Genomic DNA, 17,447 nt, shown 5'->3' with positions numbered 1-17,447 from the left:
GCTCTCCAATGCGTCATTAAGACTGCTGAGAGGATCACTGGCACCCAGCTCCCCAGACTGGAGGACATCTACCGGACCCGCTGCATCCGGGGGGTCAAGGGCATCATTAGAGACAGCACACACCCTGGACACTGCCTCTTCACCCCCCTGCCCTCAGGAAGACGATACAGGACACTGAGCGCCCGCACGACAAGACTAAAAAACAGCTTCTACCATAGAGCTGTGACACTACTGAACTCTATCCCCCTCCCACACCGATTCCCCCCCTCTCTCTCACACACCCGCCCATACTCCTGTATGTTTATAGTCTAATTTTTTTAATAGTTCTTTTTTAAACGTATTTTTATACTCATATTCCCGCTCCAACAAAATTTTGTTGTCTTGTACAATGACAATAAAGATTATTATTATTATTATTATTATTATTATTATTATTATTATTAATCAAACATTTTAGATCCTAAGGGGGCTTGACAGGGCACATGTGGAGAAATGGGTCACTCATTTATAAGGGAACTGTGTAAAAAATTATTCTCTCACGGTTGTGAACGTCTGGAAAATTCTCGGCTCTCAGGTTGGTGGAAGCCGTATTATTAAATATATTTAATGTCCGGTTAGGAAAATAGTTATTATGTCTAGGAACTCAAGGCCATGAGGAGAGTAATGTTATTTTTAAATGGAGGGGAGACCTGGGACAGTCTACCTTCTTGTGCCCTTGTGAAATTAAAAACATAAATATATTCCAAGCGGCAAATGAAGAACTCGTCTTCAAAGGACACAAAGGATAGAGAGAACAATATGCATTTCCGTAGCATCGTTCATAATCCCTGGTCATTTTCAGCCACTATTTGGAGTGTAGTCATTGATATAATGTAGATAGCTCAGTAACCAAGTTACACACAATGAGGTTCCACAGCAGCAAAGTGATTATGGGCAAATAACCCACTCGGGGCAATGTCCTAGTCCCAAGTATCTTCAGCTGCTTCACCTAGGATTTATCATTGGATGCCTCCACTGCATCAATGAGATAAATGTAGACCAGCAACCATTTTGCAGAGCACCTGTACTTTGGTCACTCCTTCCTCACCTGGCTCCATCTGCCCATTGTTTTTGCTTCTTATTTGTTTCCAGCTATTCCCCACACCCTGTCTCTTAATTTCCTCCCTGCATCCCAACCTAGATCCATCGGTCCGTCATCCCCCACCTCAGCTGTTGCAATCTATCACCCATCAGCCCCTATCTCACCCTTCAAACCCTTCTCGTTATACCGGCTAACTTCTCCCTATACTCTCTGTCTTGATACAGAGTCACGACTCACAATGTCTTGCCCTTTGCCTCCTCAGATGTTGCTCGCTCGGTTGAGTTTCTCCAGCAGTTTGATTTATCCCCATCTCAGATACTGACACAGACCATGCCAAAATACAACAAGATCTAGACCATGAATAGCTATGATCAGATATACACTTCAAAAAAAATCATGTTGTGCATGTCCGAGGCGATTGATATTTTCAGTGTATTTTCAGTCAGGGAGAATCTAACTGAAAATCAAAATACTTTTCAGCCTGTCAGTTAGCAGGCGTGGAGAGAGAAATGGAGTGAAGGGGTGGCACAGTGGCACAGCTGGCAATGTTGCTGCCTTACAGCACCAGAGACCAGGCTTCGATCTTTGTGCCGGTTGCACGTTTTCCCTGCGACAGCGTGGGTTTCCTCCAGGTACTCCGGTTTCCTCCCATATCCCAAAGATGTGTTGGTCTATTGGCCTCCGTAAATTGCCCCAAGTGAGAAGGGTGTGGATGCAAAAGTAAGAAAATGTAAAACTGGTGTGAATGGGTGATGTATGGTCAAGTGGACTCGGTGGGATGAAGGGCCTGTTTCTATGCTGTTTCTCTAATCTAAACTGCTGTTTCTCTAATGAACTGGCCTCAACTACCTTCTGTGGCAGAGAATTTCATAGATTCACCACTCTCTGTGTGAAAAATGTTTTTCTCATCTCGGTCCTAAAGGATTTCCCTTCTATCCTCAAACTGTGACCCCTTGTCCTGGACTTCCCCAACATCGGGAACAATCTTCCTGCATCTAGCCTGTCCAACCCCTTAAGAATTTTGTAAGCTTCTATAAGATCCCCCCTCAATCTCCTAAATTCTAGCGAGTACAAGCCGAGTCTATCCAATCTTTCTTCATATGAAAGTCCTGACATCCCAGGAATCAGTCTGGTGAACCTTCTCTGTACTGCCTCTATGGCAAGAATGTCTTTCCTCAGATTTGGAGACCAAAGCTGTACGCAATACTCCAGGTGTGGTCTCACCAAGACCCTGTACAACTGCATGGCAGGGCATGGCATGGCATGGCAGAGTCTAAATCCTGAAAGACTAATGCATGGTTTTATGTTCACCATGAGGACTTCAGCGGTTCAAGAGGACAATTTAGGGCAAAGGGCAATGGGCAAGGACAATTCCAAATGGGAAATAAATGCTGACCTTGCCCTCAAGAATGAGGAGAAAAGTTGGAAAAATAACAATGTATTTTGTACGTGAGCACCAACGGAATATGTCTAACACCACAGACAACTCGTGGCTTGTGGAAAGAGCAAACCACAACTAGCAGAAGTGCAAGGTCCTGGTCACAGCATTTACAGGAAAGGCTGACTTACAAAATCCACTCACTACCTGTTTTAAAATGCAACCATTTTCTGTTCCTCTCCTTTCAAGCATCCTTGTGAAGTATCACGGATTGAACGCACACACGCACATTAAAACAGTGAGAAAAAAAACGATCTTTTAGCCTCATTAGAGTTCAGTATCTTTGTCACACATAGCAAACTCACAGGTCACCTTTCCTCAGATGCTGATGTAACAAGCACAGAGGTTCAACCGAGGTACTGGAGAAATATTCCGTGAATCCATTAGTAAGCTTGAGAAGGCCATGGTTAGACACAATACATCACAGCATATCCTGAAACCCATTCATATTTTCTCCTTTATGTCCCAAGTATCCACGGATTGTATAGAATTAGATACATCAGATATATCATCCCAAATGCGATCACAGTATCTCTTGTACTCCAACAGTTCCAGTCACCAAACATAACTCCATTCAGATCCCCAAGGCTTTCTACTCCCCATCCTTCCATATATCCACCTACCTCAGTATGAAAGAATTAGAGTCGGTAGTACAGCTTTCAGCTGACCAAGCCCAATTCTCTGATATCAAGTTACAGTTTCAACGTTAAAGATGCTTTTCATAGTTGGACAGTCATTTTGTAACAAAACAAGCCCTTTGATCCACTATGTCAATGCCAGCTTCATGTAACTATCTATATTAATCCCATTTCAATTTCCTAATTGGATAAAGGAGGCCATCAAGTCTATGATGGCTCTCAGTCCAATCTCATTTCCCACTTACATACCAGTAACCAATTCTCTCACACTTGCACATTAACTTATCTCCTGATTGTCCCACCAGGCACCTACAGTGGGGATTTAAAACAAGACACAAAATGGTAGAGTAACTCAGTGGGTCAGGCAGCATCTCTGGAGAACATGAATAGGCGACGTTTCAGGTCGGGAGCCTTCTCTATAGACGCTGCCTGACCTGCTGAGTTACTCCAGCACTTTATTTCTTTCTTTGTTAACCAGCATCTGTGTTCCCTTCTACACTAGGCTGAGTCGCAGGAGCCAATTAAAGTAACAACCAGCACACCTTTGGGAAGTGTAGAACAAAACAAAGCATCTGGGGGAAAGCTCTGTGGTCACAGAGAGAAGATACAAACTGCACACAGACAGCATGAAAGGCAAGGACTGAACCCATAGCACTGGAGCAGTGAGGAAGCAGCAGCACCCATTGCACCATTGTCTAACTTGCCTCAAAGTCATCTGACATTGCATTAATATTGAATTCTTATTAGAATCAGAGGTTTGCAATTTAAAAGGAGATAATTTGGTCATTGATGTCCAACAAGGAGCTGCTGCTGAAGAGCTATCAGGGGTTATGTGGCGAAGGCAGGAGAGTGGGGTTGAGAGGGAAAAATAGATCAGCCATGATTGAATGGCGGAGTTGACTTCATGGGCCGAATGGCCTTATTCTGCTCTTAGATCTTACGAATTTATGAACCTCCTCTCATTTCTCAATTTTCCATCCACAACCTTGTTGGTTAGAGCACAGCAAATGCCGATATATTTTTCAACACAATGAATATTTCTGCGTCCATAACCCTTCAGGAAGCACGGGTCTAACCTCACCACCCAGAGGTGGAAGACAAATATCCTTAAACCTCCGCCCTACCTGTTAAACTTCTAATAATTGCATTAATCTTTGTATGCCTCTCCAGCTACTGGTAGAAGGTAAAAAGAAGAAAAATCAATGCACCTTTCAAGGCTTCTCAGTTTTTTTTAATACATAATCCCACACAACTCCATTTTTTTCTCCCAAAGTAAGGAACCCCAGACATTCCAACCCTTTCTCCATCCCAGGAATATGGGAATAAATACCTTCATGCCCGTCTTTCTTCCAGCACATCTTTCCTGCCACATGGGGATACAAAATATCTGCAGTACTCTAGATATTATTTTACAGTTCCAGCATGACCTTCCTATTCCTTTTGACGTTTTAACCACAGTGGATCCACTATCAATTCCCTTCAGAGACTTGACGTAGGTTGGGAAGCTAACTTTCACCCACTGATTCTGGTGAAATGATCTCACATAGATAACCTGCCCATCATTTTGCTGGAGACCTTGGTTTGCAGAAACCAATAACTAGATCACCCGCAATACAAGGCATCAGGTGATAAATGACCAGATTGGGTTTGTTCAGCATTTTGTGACTAGGAACAAGCTGTCCAATATTCATAGAGTCAGGTAGATGCCAGGGTTGTGAGTGTACTGGTTCAAGGTACAGTTACTTCTAGAGCACAGATCTTCAGCACAAGCTCAGCCTGGTATAAAATCAACAAGCTTGAAACTATCCAGGATATACCACAGAGTTGGTTCCCCCACTTACGGCTGTTGTGCGAGGAGCTCCAGTACTTTGATCCAGAGGTGAATAAAAGACATCCTTCAAAGTCACAATGGTATGTAACCCAAGCAGCATACCTTTGTATTGCAGTATTGCTGTGGGTTTGCTACTCTTATCTCTTGGCATGGTAGAAATGACAAGTTGGATTAAAATGATTAATGGCAGTAGCAGGAGATGTGATTATTCGATGTGTGTTTAGAGGGAGGGAGTAAAAAGAACAATTACGCTAATAAACGGGACTTTGCACTTGTGAGCAAGTGTTGCTTGCTAACAGTATCAAAGACAATTTCAATCACTTGGGTGATTAAAAGTTGACTGAGAGAAAGCATTGTTGACAATGCTATCAAGAGGCACTTATTCAACAATAATCTGCTCACCAAATATAGAGCTTGAGTTTCAATGGGGCCACCTTGCTCCAGATACCATTGCTGAATTCCAATACTAAGGATGGCATAAAGGCAGGATTTAACTGATCGTGGCATTGAGGAGCACTAATAGAACTGAAATTAATGGAAATCAAGAGGAAAACACTCATCAATAGTTGAAGAGGCCAAACTTCCCACAAAGGAAGATGATTGTGATTACTGGAATTCAACTATTCCAGCTCTGGAACATCATTGCATGAGGACCCAGCATAATGTCCTAGCCTCAACCATCTTCAGCTGCTTCATCAATGACTTCCCTTCAAACACAAGATCAAAAATGGAGATGTTCACTGATCAATGCACAGATTAATTTTACTTTGGAGTCACGTGAGTGATTCCGTGAAGAACCCGTTCAGCACACATGCGCGGCATCACGTCCAGCAGAGCAACAGCGGCACAGCGGGAGTCGGGCTCTCCCGCTATGGAGGTGAAAGAACGGACCGTCAGGTAAGCTGACGTCGGTTTCCTTCACAGGGAGCCTTCTGCTGTCCGGCAGAGAAGAAAGGCTCTGCAACAAACCTGTCCCCCGCTCGACTCCACGGAGGAGCGTCCATCTGGGGGGGTGGGGGCAGCAACAGAACAGACCTGTCCTCGCTCGACTCCACGGAGGAGCGTTTCCATCGCGGGGGCAGCAACAAGGCGGTAGGACCGCTTACCCGGCGCTCCGCTATCCCGACACCGCGCCGAGCCCAGCCCCGCTAGCGCCTAAGCAGCGGGCTGGAAGTAACGCCACGGAGGCGTCCGGCCGGTGGCTCCGACTTATCGGACGGGACGTCTTTCCACCCGCACGGGAGGAAAGACAGCCGCCTGCACAGACCTGCCCCCGCTCGACTCCACGGAGGAGCGTTTCATCTCGCGGGGCAGCAACAAGGCGGTAGGACCGCTTACCGGGCCGTCCGCTACCCCGACACCGTGACCAAGCCCAGCCTCGCTAGCGCCTGAGCAGCGGGCTGAATGTAAAAGCCAAGGAAGAGGCGTTCCGGCCGGTGGCTCCGACTTATCGGATGGGGACGTCTCTCCACCCAGGCGGAGGAGAGACAGCCGCCTGAGCCGCATGGAGCGGCTCTTGGAGCAGGAGCTCCAGCGAGGTGCACCCCAGGAGGGGCGCTCTCGCAGAGGGGGGTCAGGCACTCCCTCCACAGTGCCTTGTGCACTGTCCATTGCTTCCTCCTTTTCAGAGCATAGCTTTGGTGACCAGGACTGGGCTGGTCAAGAACAGGGGCAATGGCTGAAGATCCTGGGAGTATGCAAGGGGTGCAGGAACAGGAAGAGCTGCTAGGTGTGGTGTGTGGTGGACAGCTACGTGGAAACCCCATGTGCAGGAGGCGTTAAAAGACTGATGACAGCCATCACATCGTTTTTTCCTCGTTCCATGGACAAATACGGAGATGACCACAACCTTCATAAACAAGTCATAAGACCCCAACCACTGAGCCAGACCCACTGCTCTGTGGCAAAAACCTCACAAAGCATATGAAGGACATGCAAGAGGTTTTACAAAACATTTGGCTCATGAGGGCAGAGCCGGGACGAGTAACCAAAAACAGTAATTCCTACGCAGCAGCACCCCATCACATCCATCAGTCAACGTCTACCATATCTGACTGATGAAAGCTCGGGGTCCGCATCTATCACCGAAAGTCTTATTTAGACCAGGGCCCAGAGCGGACCCCATGGAAAATGTGCCACCCCCCCCAACGTCACCGCCACGTCAGACGACGTGCAACACTCGTTGGACCGGCAGGAAACAGAAGAATACCCATAACCATGGAGGTAGGTGGGTCTGGTTCCTACCAGTATATAGAGCATACCAACACATGGGAGTCTATCACGAGTGATCAGTATACACTCAATGGCATTAGTGAATACAATTCATACTAGAAAAATTGCCACCAGGTCAACATTCACCCCAGAGGGTATTTTTTCCTCTCTCCGTTAAAGAATCAAGAGGGACAAGCTGAACTGGTGAGACTAATTACAAAGGGTATCATGGGGAAACCTGAACCCTTGCAATTCGTATCAAATATATTCACTAAACCCTAAAAAAAAAAAGTTTTTAAAAGATGGCGGATGTCCCATCATCATTCGCTTAACTTCACTAAATATGTTTGTTAAGTATATACATTTCAAAATGGAACAGGTTGTTACTGCCAAACAACTAAATTCCAAAGGATACTTCATGGCAAGCATTCATCTTAAAGATGTTTACCATTTAGTACCATTCACAAGGATCATCGCAGATACCTGAAATTTACCTGGATGGGGCAGCTATAGCAGTTTAAAGCGTTACCCAATGGGCTCACATCAGCCCAAGAGTGTCACCCAGACACTAAAACCAGCTCTGGCAATATTCACAAGACAAAAACATATTGTCATGGCATATCTTGATGATATCCTAAATGGTAGGCAAGACCATGAATTTGACTCTGTTAGCTGTTCAGCTACCAAACAGTTATTCGAAACCCTGGGGTTGTCTTACATCCAGATAAATCTAAATTGAAGCCATCCTCCATCATGGACTACTTGGGCTTCACAATTAATTCAGTCTACGTGACTGTAACATTGCCAAGAGACAACATAGTTGAATTGGCACAATCGTACAACAATTTAATGGTCAACAAACTACCAACTACTCGACAAGTAACAGAGTAATTGGGATAATGGTAGCAGCATTTCCAGCTACATAATTCGGACCTTTGAACCAAAAACGACATACAGGTCATTATGATCGTTTCATGAAGTTACCCACTGAAGTAATATCAGAACTACAGTGGTGGGCAAAAAACGTTTGACATAGTTTCAGCCTATTATCATCACTAACCCTACCTCAGTTATCCAAACAGATGCCAGTGCTCAAGACTGGGGAGCACCTAACTCTATATCCAGCACAAGTAGTAGATGGACTAACCCAGAATCATCGTTACCACTTACACTGGGCATTAAATATCTAGAGATGTTTGGGTGACTTTTTATGGTTTAAAAGCATATGCATAAATATGCATCACTTGCATGTACGGTTATAAATAGATAATACTACGGTGGTGGCCTACATTAACCATATGGGCGGCATAAAATCGGTATCATGCGACAAGTTGGTCAATACAATTTGGCAATGGTGTGTCCAAAGACATATTTGGCTATCAGGTAACTTACCTACCAGGTAAGCTAAATACAGTGGCAGACACCAGATCACGTAAATTTAAATGACAACATCGAATGGATGTTAAAACCCCAAAAGTATATATTTTTCACAAAAGTTATCAAGCAATATGGCACGCTAGATATCGATTTATTTGCATCTAGGCTAAATCACCAGGTACCTATGTATGTCGCTTGGGAACCAGACCCTGAGGCAGCAGCGGTAGATGCGTTCGCGCTGGATTGGGGAAATTTTTCTTCTATTCATTTCCTCCCTTCTGCCTCATCAGTCGGGGGCTACGCACAGTACAAATGGACTCTGCTTCAGGTATTTTGATAGTACCCGACTGGCCTACACAGCCATGGTTCCCAATACTCCATGACATGGTTGTTGGAACTCCGATGGTATTCCCCAGTGACCCAGAGTTATTAACACCCAGTGTTGGGCACAAGCCACCCGTGCCATGAGAAAATCAAACTCCTGGGTTGCAGATGCTGCACAAACCACTTCTGGGACTGGGATTATCATAACAAACCATCGACACCATGTCAGCATCCCACCGAACATCCACTAAAAAACAGCACTTGTCCAGAATCAAAAAATGCGAGAAGTACTGCTTGGATACAGGGACCACCTACTCAACTGCTACAGTTACCAACGTACTGGAATTCCTGGCGAACCTTCACCACGATGAAGGACTTCAGCTACAGAGCCATCAACACAGCTAGAATTGCCCTGCCTGTCTATTTAAAACCAGCTCCAGGACAACAGGCCATGGGGTCCCACCAGCTGGTGATCAAACTAATGAAGGGTATTTACAACTCTAACCTCTAGACCAAGGTACACCCATATATGGGATGTCAGTGTGGTCCTGACATACCTCAGGGGATGCCCACCAGCCAGATCCCTCAACCTGAAACCATCTATGCTCAAAACACTCATGTTGATGGCACTTGTAGCTGCACAGAGGGTCCAGTCACTACACCTATTGCGACTGGACACCATGCTCACAGCTCCAGACCAGATCTCTGTCATTATCCAGGGAATGATCAAACAGAGCAGACCAGGAACATCTAATCCAGTTGTGGAATTCCGGGCTTACCCGCCAGAAACACGGTTATGTGCCATGACCCTATTATCCTACATAGACACAACCAAAATATTCGAGGGAGATGAAAAACCTTGTGGGTCAGTCATAACAAACCTTATGGTAGGGTGACGAGCCATTTCGAGATGGCTCAAGCAGGTGCTAAAAGCTGCTGGGATAAAAACTAACATGTACAAAGTTCATTCCACCAGGGCAGCATCCACGTCGACGGCTAAAAGAATGGACTTGCCTATAAACCACATCCTGGCTACAGCAGGATGGTGGGGGGAAAGACCGTTCAGAAATTTTATAATAAGCCGTTGGCAAAACCTGTTTTATATGCAGGAAAGATTTTACAGACTGCAAATATTTAATTTAAGCCCAGGGGAGCAATTTAATTATTTGCTGTTATTGTTAAAAAATACCATTGTGTTTTTCTACAAACAGATTCATTGGTTGATTACGATAACACACTTCCTCCCTCAAAGACTTCGGCAGTGATGTAGTAATAACTGTTACACGGTTTGAAATCACAGAGCTTTGAAATCTTCACGGAATCACTCACGTGAGTCCGAAGTAAAATAGTAAGATCAAACGAGAACTTACCAGTTTGAAGTTTGATCTGTATTTCATGAGGAGTTACGATGATGGATTACGTGCCCTCCGCTCCCACCCTCAATAATATGGGTCAAGTTCATAAACTGATGTCTCCTTATCTTTACTATGTTTACTTCAATAACTGTGTCTATCTGTGATTCCACACCGCTGCTTTGAAGTATGCCGCGCATGCGTGCTGAACGGGTTCTTCACGTAATCCCTCATCGTAACTCCTCATAAAATACAGATCAAACTTCAAACTGGTAAGTTCTCGTTTAATCTTACTATTTTATTTGCAACTTCTCAGCAAGTGAAGCAGTCCATGTTTGCACACGATGTGACATAGACTTATAACTGGCGAGTGATGCTTGTGCAAAGGAACTGCCATGGTTAGAGGATGTGTAACCATGTATCCTTGACAGTCAATTACATTCCCAATGTCACGTCCCCCACCATAAACATCCGGGGAATCAGCATCGACCAGAAACTCAGCTGGACAGACAGCTACATATTGTAAGTACTGTAACAATAAGTGGCAGCACGGTGGCGCAGCAGTAGAGTTGCTGACTTGCAGCGCCACAGACCCGGCTTCAATCCTCACTAATGGTGCTGACTGTACGGAGTTTGTATATTCTCCCCATGACCACGCATGGTTTTCCCGGGTGCTCCGGTTTCCTCCCACACTCCGAAGACTTCCTGGTTTGTAGGTTAATTGGCTTCGGTAAGGAATTGTAAATTGTCCGCAGTGTGTAAGGATAGTGCTAGTGTGTGGGGATCGCTCATCAGGGCTGACACGGTGGGTTGAAGGGCCTGTTTTCACGCTGTATCTCTAAATTACACTAAACTATATCTTTCAGTGAGTGACTCACCTCCTGACACTTCCAAGTCTTTTCTACCAAGGCACCTGTCACAAGGGTTATGAACTATTCTCTGCTTTCTTAAATGATTGCAACTTTAGTGGCTTTGGATGACAACATTCAAGAGGAGGCTGCCATTGATCAGTGTGTCATCCACCACCCTAAACATTAATTCCTTGCACCACCAGCATGCAGTGACTGGACCATACACCCGCAACACAATACACTGCAGATAATCACCTGGGTTCTTAGTTTAGTTTTGAGATACAGCGTAGAAACAGGCCCTTCAGCGCACGAAATCCGTGCCAACCAGCAATCACCCATTCACAATAGTTCTATACCCTATATCCAAAGTTCTGGGGACAATTTACAGAAGCCAGTTAACCTACAAACCTGCACGTCTTCGGAATGTGGAATGGAAACCGATCACCTGGAGAAAACCCACGCTGTCACAGGGAGAAGGTGCAAACTCCATACAGACAGCATCCGTAGTCAGGATCGATCCCGGGTCTCTGGCACCGTTAGGCAGCAACTCTAGCGCTGTGCCCACCATGTTGCCCCTTCTGCCAGCATCTCCAAACCCACGATTTCTATCAGCAAGCAGGGAAAAGCTATTGCATGGGAACACCACTCATCCTGACATGGAATGCATTGCCAAATCTTTTGTCACCGTTGTCGAATATAAATGCAGCAGCTCCCTCCAAAAACAGCCCTGTGAGGCTGCCTCCACCCGCGAGACTGCAGTGTTTCAAGGAGGCCGTTTACCACCAAGGGCAATAAATGCAGGCATTGTCAGTGATGCCCAGTTCCCAAAATAAATATTATTAAATGAAAAAAAATAATTGCAGGAATTGAAGCTGATGGAACCTACAGGGAAGAGTAGCCAAAAGATGCACAAAGATGTTAGAAATCTGAAATAAAAACAGAACATGATGAAGATACTTATCAGGTCAGATAGTGTCTGTGGAGATGGAAACAAGAGTTAATGTTTCAGGTTGAGGTCCTTTCAATTTTTCAGCAAAGAGGTCCTTCTGCAGTTGTACAGGGCCCTAGTGAGACCACACCTCAAGATTCAAGATTCTAGAGAGTTTATTGTCATGTGTCCCTGATAGGACAATGAAATTCTTACTTTGCTTCAGCACAACAGAACATAGTAGGCATGACTACAAAACAGATCAGAGTGTCCATATAACATTATATAAATATATGCACACGTGAATAAATAAACTGATAAAGTGCAAATAACAGATAATGGGTTATTAATGATCAGAGTTTTGTGTGCACCTGGAGTATTGTGTGCAGTTTTGGTCTCCAAATTTGAGGAAGGGCATTCTTGCTATTGAGGGAGTGCAGCGTAGATTCACAAAAGTTAATTCCCAGGATGGCGGGACTGTCATATGCTGAGAGAATGGAGCGGCTGGGCTTGTATACTCTGGAATTTAGAAGGATGAGATGGGATCTTATTGAAAAATATAAGATTTTTAACAGTTTGGACATGCTAGAGGCAGGAAACATGTTCCCGATTTTGGGAGAGTCCAGAACCAGGGGCCACAGTTTAAGAATAAGGGGTAAGCCATTTAGAATGGAGATGAGGAAACACTTTTTCACACAGAGAGTTGTGAATCTGTGGAATTCTCTGCCTCAGAGGGCGGTGGATGCCGGTTCTCTGGATACCTTCAAGAGAGAGCAAGATAGGGCTGTTAAAGATAGCGGAGTCAGGGGATATGGGGAGAAGGCAGGAACAGGGTACTGATTGTGGATGATCAGCTGTGATCACATTGAATGGTGGTACTGGCTCGAATTGACGAATGCCCTACTCTTGCACCTATTGTCTATATAACGTTTCAATGGGATTGGGAATTAAATAGAGTTGAAACCATTTAAAATCTGGAGCATTGCAGCTAGTTTTCCCAAAAGGGAGAAACAAGGAACGGCAAATGCTGGTTTAGACAAAAGGATAGGGTCTGAAGAGGGTTCCTACCTGAAATATCACCATAGATAGACACAGCTGAGTTACTCTAGCACTCTGTGTCCTTTTCCCAACAGGTCACCCTTCGTTCTCTCCCCAGTGTGACCAACATTCCCAGCTTTTAGCACAGAGAATGTGGCCCCATAGACACTGCTGGCGGCATTATAGTTTTGTTGGCAAGATCTCAATACATGTATCTGGCCATTAGCTTGATGGAATCTTTTAGCTTGAACGGAACCTAATTATCGCATTTGATGCGTTCTCAGAGGCGCTCGTCTCCTTCATCTTTGTTGACGGAGTTTGGGGGAACAGCTTCGTAGTAATATTTGTTTTATAACAGCCGGAGAGAGAGATAGAGAGAGGGAGGGAGAGAGTGGAAAGGTACCCGGGAGGGAAGGAAGAGAGAAGACAGGAATGAGGGGGTGAGGAAGGGAAAGAGAGGCAGATAAGCGAGAATAGAATAAAAAGGAGGGAGACAAAATAAAATGCCGAGAGGGAGCGAATATTTCCTTAAAACCAGAGGCAGAATCCTAATATAAGTTATTGGATAAATATGAAAGGCCAGACTTTGAGCAGCGAGGGTGGGGACGGAAATATCCCGGGAACACAGAGCTGTGGATGCAGGTGGACATGTCCAGTGTCGCTGCTCACACTCCCTGTACACCACCGGGGCCGCTCTAGAGCATCCACACTACACTTTGCCGTCGAGGCTGGTGAATATGATTACTTATCCTTCGCCACCCAAACAAAATTGTATCGTGCGGACCCAAGGAAAGATCACGGAGTGTTGGAGTAACTCAGCGTGTCAGGCAGCATCTCTAGCGAACATGGATAGGGGATGTGTAGGAAAGAAATGCCATGCTGGTTTAAACCGAAGATAGGCAGTCTGAAGAACGTTATCCATTCCTTCTCTCCAGAGATGCCGCCTGTCCCGCTGAGTTACTCCAGCATTTTGTTTCTATCTTCGGGATCACATTGTTCCCGGTACTGAGGTGATCCGCGGACTGGTCTGGCACCGGGCGGCAACCTTAGCCCCGGCACCGGCTCCGGGCTCTCTCCGGGACTCTGCCTAGAGCGCGGATGAAGGGAGGGAGGAGAGAGGGAGCGCGGATGGAGGGAGGGAGGAGAGAGGGAGCGCGGATGGAGGGGAGAGGAGAGAGGGACCGCGGATGAAGGGACGGAGGAGAGAGGGAGCGCGGATGCAGGGAGGGAGGAGAGAGGGAGCGCGGATGGAGGGGAGAGAGAGAGAGAGAGCGCGGTTGAGAGAGGAGAGGAGAGAGAAAGAGAGAGAGAGAGGAGAGAAGGAGAGAGAAGGAGAGAGAAAGAGAGATAGAGAGGGGACAAAAGTAGAGAATGCAAATGCAAGAAAGAGCAGAGAGGGAATAGACTAGAGAATGCAATTGGAGGGGGAGGGGAGAGAGAGAGAGAGAGCGACTGAAGGGATGGGAGAGAGAGAGGGAGCGCGCGGGGGAAGGGGGAGAGAAGAGGATGGGCGGGCTGAAGGGAGAGAGGGAGAGAGGGAGCGCGGAGGAGGGGAGAGGAGAGAGGGAGGAGCGGATGGAGGGGAGAGGAGAGAGGGAGCGCGGATGGAGGGAGGGAGGAGAGAGGGAGCGCGGCAGAAGGGGGAGAGAGAAGAGAGGGAGCGCGGCTGAAGGGAGAGCGAGAGAGGAGAGCGGATGGGGGGGGGAGGAGAGAGGGAGCGCGACGGATGGGGAGAGGAGGAGGAGAGGAAGGGAGCGCGGCTGAAGGGGGAGAGAAGAGAGGGAGCGCGAATGGAGGGGAGAGGAGAGAGGGAGCGCGGATGGAGGGGAGAGGAGAGAGGGAGCGCGGATGGAGGGGAGAGGACTTGACAAATGAAACCACACTACGGCGACGCACTGGGATTACAATCCTGGGCTAAATGTCAGTTCCTGTCTCCTAAACTTCACGTGTTCTCCTCCGCCCGCGTTACACTGCCCTCTCCGCGCACAAGCGGGATGTGAAAGGGGAGGCGGGCAACTTTCCCCCTCGCAGTGGGGAGGAGATGTCAGCGGCTAATGAGGAGCAGAGGGGATATGGGGGGTAGGGGCGGGGAAGGGAGCCGAACAGAGCCGAGCCGCGGGCGACCCCCAACAATACTCACAGATCCTTGGCTGGTAATTTCTTCCCTTCGACTATCCGAAGAAACAGCGAGCTGCGCTTGGCCATGGCTTGTCACTGACTGCCATAGGTCGGCACGGAAAGTTGCCGGGCTGGGCTGGGACGCTCTGAGACGGGCTGGGGTGAGCTGGGCTGGGCTGTGTGCCTTTGTCCTGTTTTCACACCTTACACTTCCTTATCTACGTATCTCCCTCTCCCCTGACATCAGTCTGAAGAAGGGTCTCGACCCGAAACGTCATGCGAATTCTTTCTCTCCAGAAATTCTGACTGTCCCGCTGAGTTCCTCCAGCTTTTTGTGTCTTATCTTCGGTTTAAACCAGCACCTGGCTTCCTACACTGTGCTAGACTGAAGCTGGGCTGGGCTGGGCGGCGGCACAAGGGCTGGAGCAGCCTCCGACTGTCTACCGCGGGCCGAGGTGTCCATGTGCAGTTTCCATCGCGGCCGGGGCGGTGCCAACCCGCTTGATTGGCCGCAGCCTGGAAACTCAAACAGGAACGAGTGACGGGTTTCTTGCAACAAAAAAAATATTGTCAGCGCTGTCATGCAAATCTCTCCCAGTCTAGTCGTGCACTCTGCCGTCCAGGCTCTTGAATATGATTCTATATCATTTGCCACCTAAACAAAACTGCATCGCCCAGACGCAAGGAACTGCAGATGCTGGTTTACAAAGAAAGACACCAAGTGCTGGAGTAACTCAGCGGGCCAGGCAACATTCTCTGGAGAACATCTCTGGAGAGAAGGAATGGGTGGCGTTTCGGGTCGAGACCATTCTAAGCATTAGCGGATTCCTCAAGATAGGGGATGTCTAGGGTCGGGTCTGAAGAAGGGTCCCGACCAAAATGTTGGCAATCTGAAATACAGCCGAGCTTGCTGGAAACACGACGCAGATCCGACAGCATCCGTGGAAAGAATGTATACTTGACTTTATTGCCACATGTGACAGGTCACAGTGAAAACCTTTGCTTGCATATCCAAGGGATGCAAATAATCGCCTCATAAGGACGCTGACAAAGTTACAAAGTATACACAGTATCCGCACCAGGTACCCCCTTGTTCTCACCCTCCCACCCCCTTACCTCGGTCCCCCCAGTCAGGTCCTCCTTTGTTCCTTCCAGAAACAGTGACCATTTCAGGTCATAGATGCTACTGAAGTGTGACACAAAATGCTGGAGTAACCCAGCAGGGTCAGGAGAAAAGGAATAGGTGGAGGCCCTTCAGACTCTCTCTCACCTATTCCATGTTCTCCAGAGATGCTGCCTGACCTGCTGAGTTACTCCAGCACTTTGTGTCCTTTTCTGCATAGAGACTTACTTCATTGCCTCTCAGTGCCCACTGGCACTCTGCGCTGTGTGGCACTGGTTTACCCCATCTATGTTCAGGCAATAAAAAGGAAAATGAAACAGGGCGGAATTAAACTTGGACCCTGACTATTTTCCACACCCAGTTACACAAATTCACAGAAAGCTTTGTGTGCAGGAAGGAACTGCAGATGCTGGTTTAAATCGAAGATAGACGCAAAATGTTGGAGTAACTCAGCGGAACAGGTGGCATATCTGGAGAGAAGGAATGGGTGACATTTCGGGTCGAGACCAATCACAGGTTCAGCTCGGCACCCTTCTTCACTCTCAGTCCAAAACATCGCCTATCCATGTTCTCCACAGATGCGGCCTGACCCGCTGAGTTACCACAGCACTTTGTGCCCTTTTGTGTGCTAACTGGCATCTGAAGTTCTTTGTATCTACAATTTTTAATGCAGTGCGCATGTCGCAACGTGCAAGAGAACTTGCTGAGGGTTGCAGTGATGATTGGTTGAAGCATGGCAACTCTGTGGGGAAAGACCAAAGATCAAGGTGCTCCCACCACTTGGCACCAAGAGACTGAATCCTGTGCCACAGCCTCTCAAATGGGACATTATTTAAGGAGGAAACAGGAGAGGCATTTTTAAAGAATGCATTTGGTTTAATAGGAACCTAAGGGGCGTGTTTTTCACACAAATGGTGGTACGTATATGGCAGGAGCTGCCAGAGGAGGTAGTCGAGGCAAGTACTATCATGGAGTATGGAGAGAAGGCAGGTACAGGATAGTGAGTTGGATGATCAGCCATGATCATATTGAATGGCTGTGCAGGCTCGAAGGGCTGAATGGCCTACTCCCACACCTATTTTCTATGTTTCTATGATGTTTTAAATAGCATTTGGATGTGTACATGGGTGGCATAGA

At 46.9% G+C, this 17,447-nt stretch overlaps 1 protein-coding gene across 1 annotated transcript in view; it reads right to left on the bottom strand.

The window, feature by feature from the left end:
* The window catches only part of rasa4 (RAS p21 protein activator 4), a 129,372-nt gene extending 113,703 nt beyond the window's left edge, over positions 1-15,669 (bottom strand). The window contains exon 1 of the mRNA XM_055657920.1: positions 15,210-15,669. Coding sequence (XP_055513895.1) covers positions 15,210-15,274 — 65 coding nt within the window. The 5' untranslated portion in view covers positions 15,275-15,669. The remainder of the gene's footprint in view (positions 1-15,209) is intronic.
* Between the last annotated feature and the right edge of the window lie 1,778 nt (positions 15,670-17,447).

Source organism: Leucoraja erinacea, chromosome 28, assembly GCF_028641065.1.
Source record: "Leucoraja erinacea ecotype New England chromosome 28, Leri_hhj_1, whole genome shotgun sequence".
Classification (NCBI taxonomy): Eukaryota; Metazoa; Chordata; class Chondrichthyes; order Rajiformes; family Rajidae; genus Leucoraja; species Leucoraja erinaceus.
Note: the sequence above shows the minus strand (reverse complement) of the source record. Positions and strands in the feature narration are given on the sequence as shown.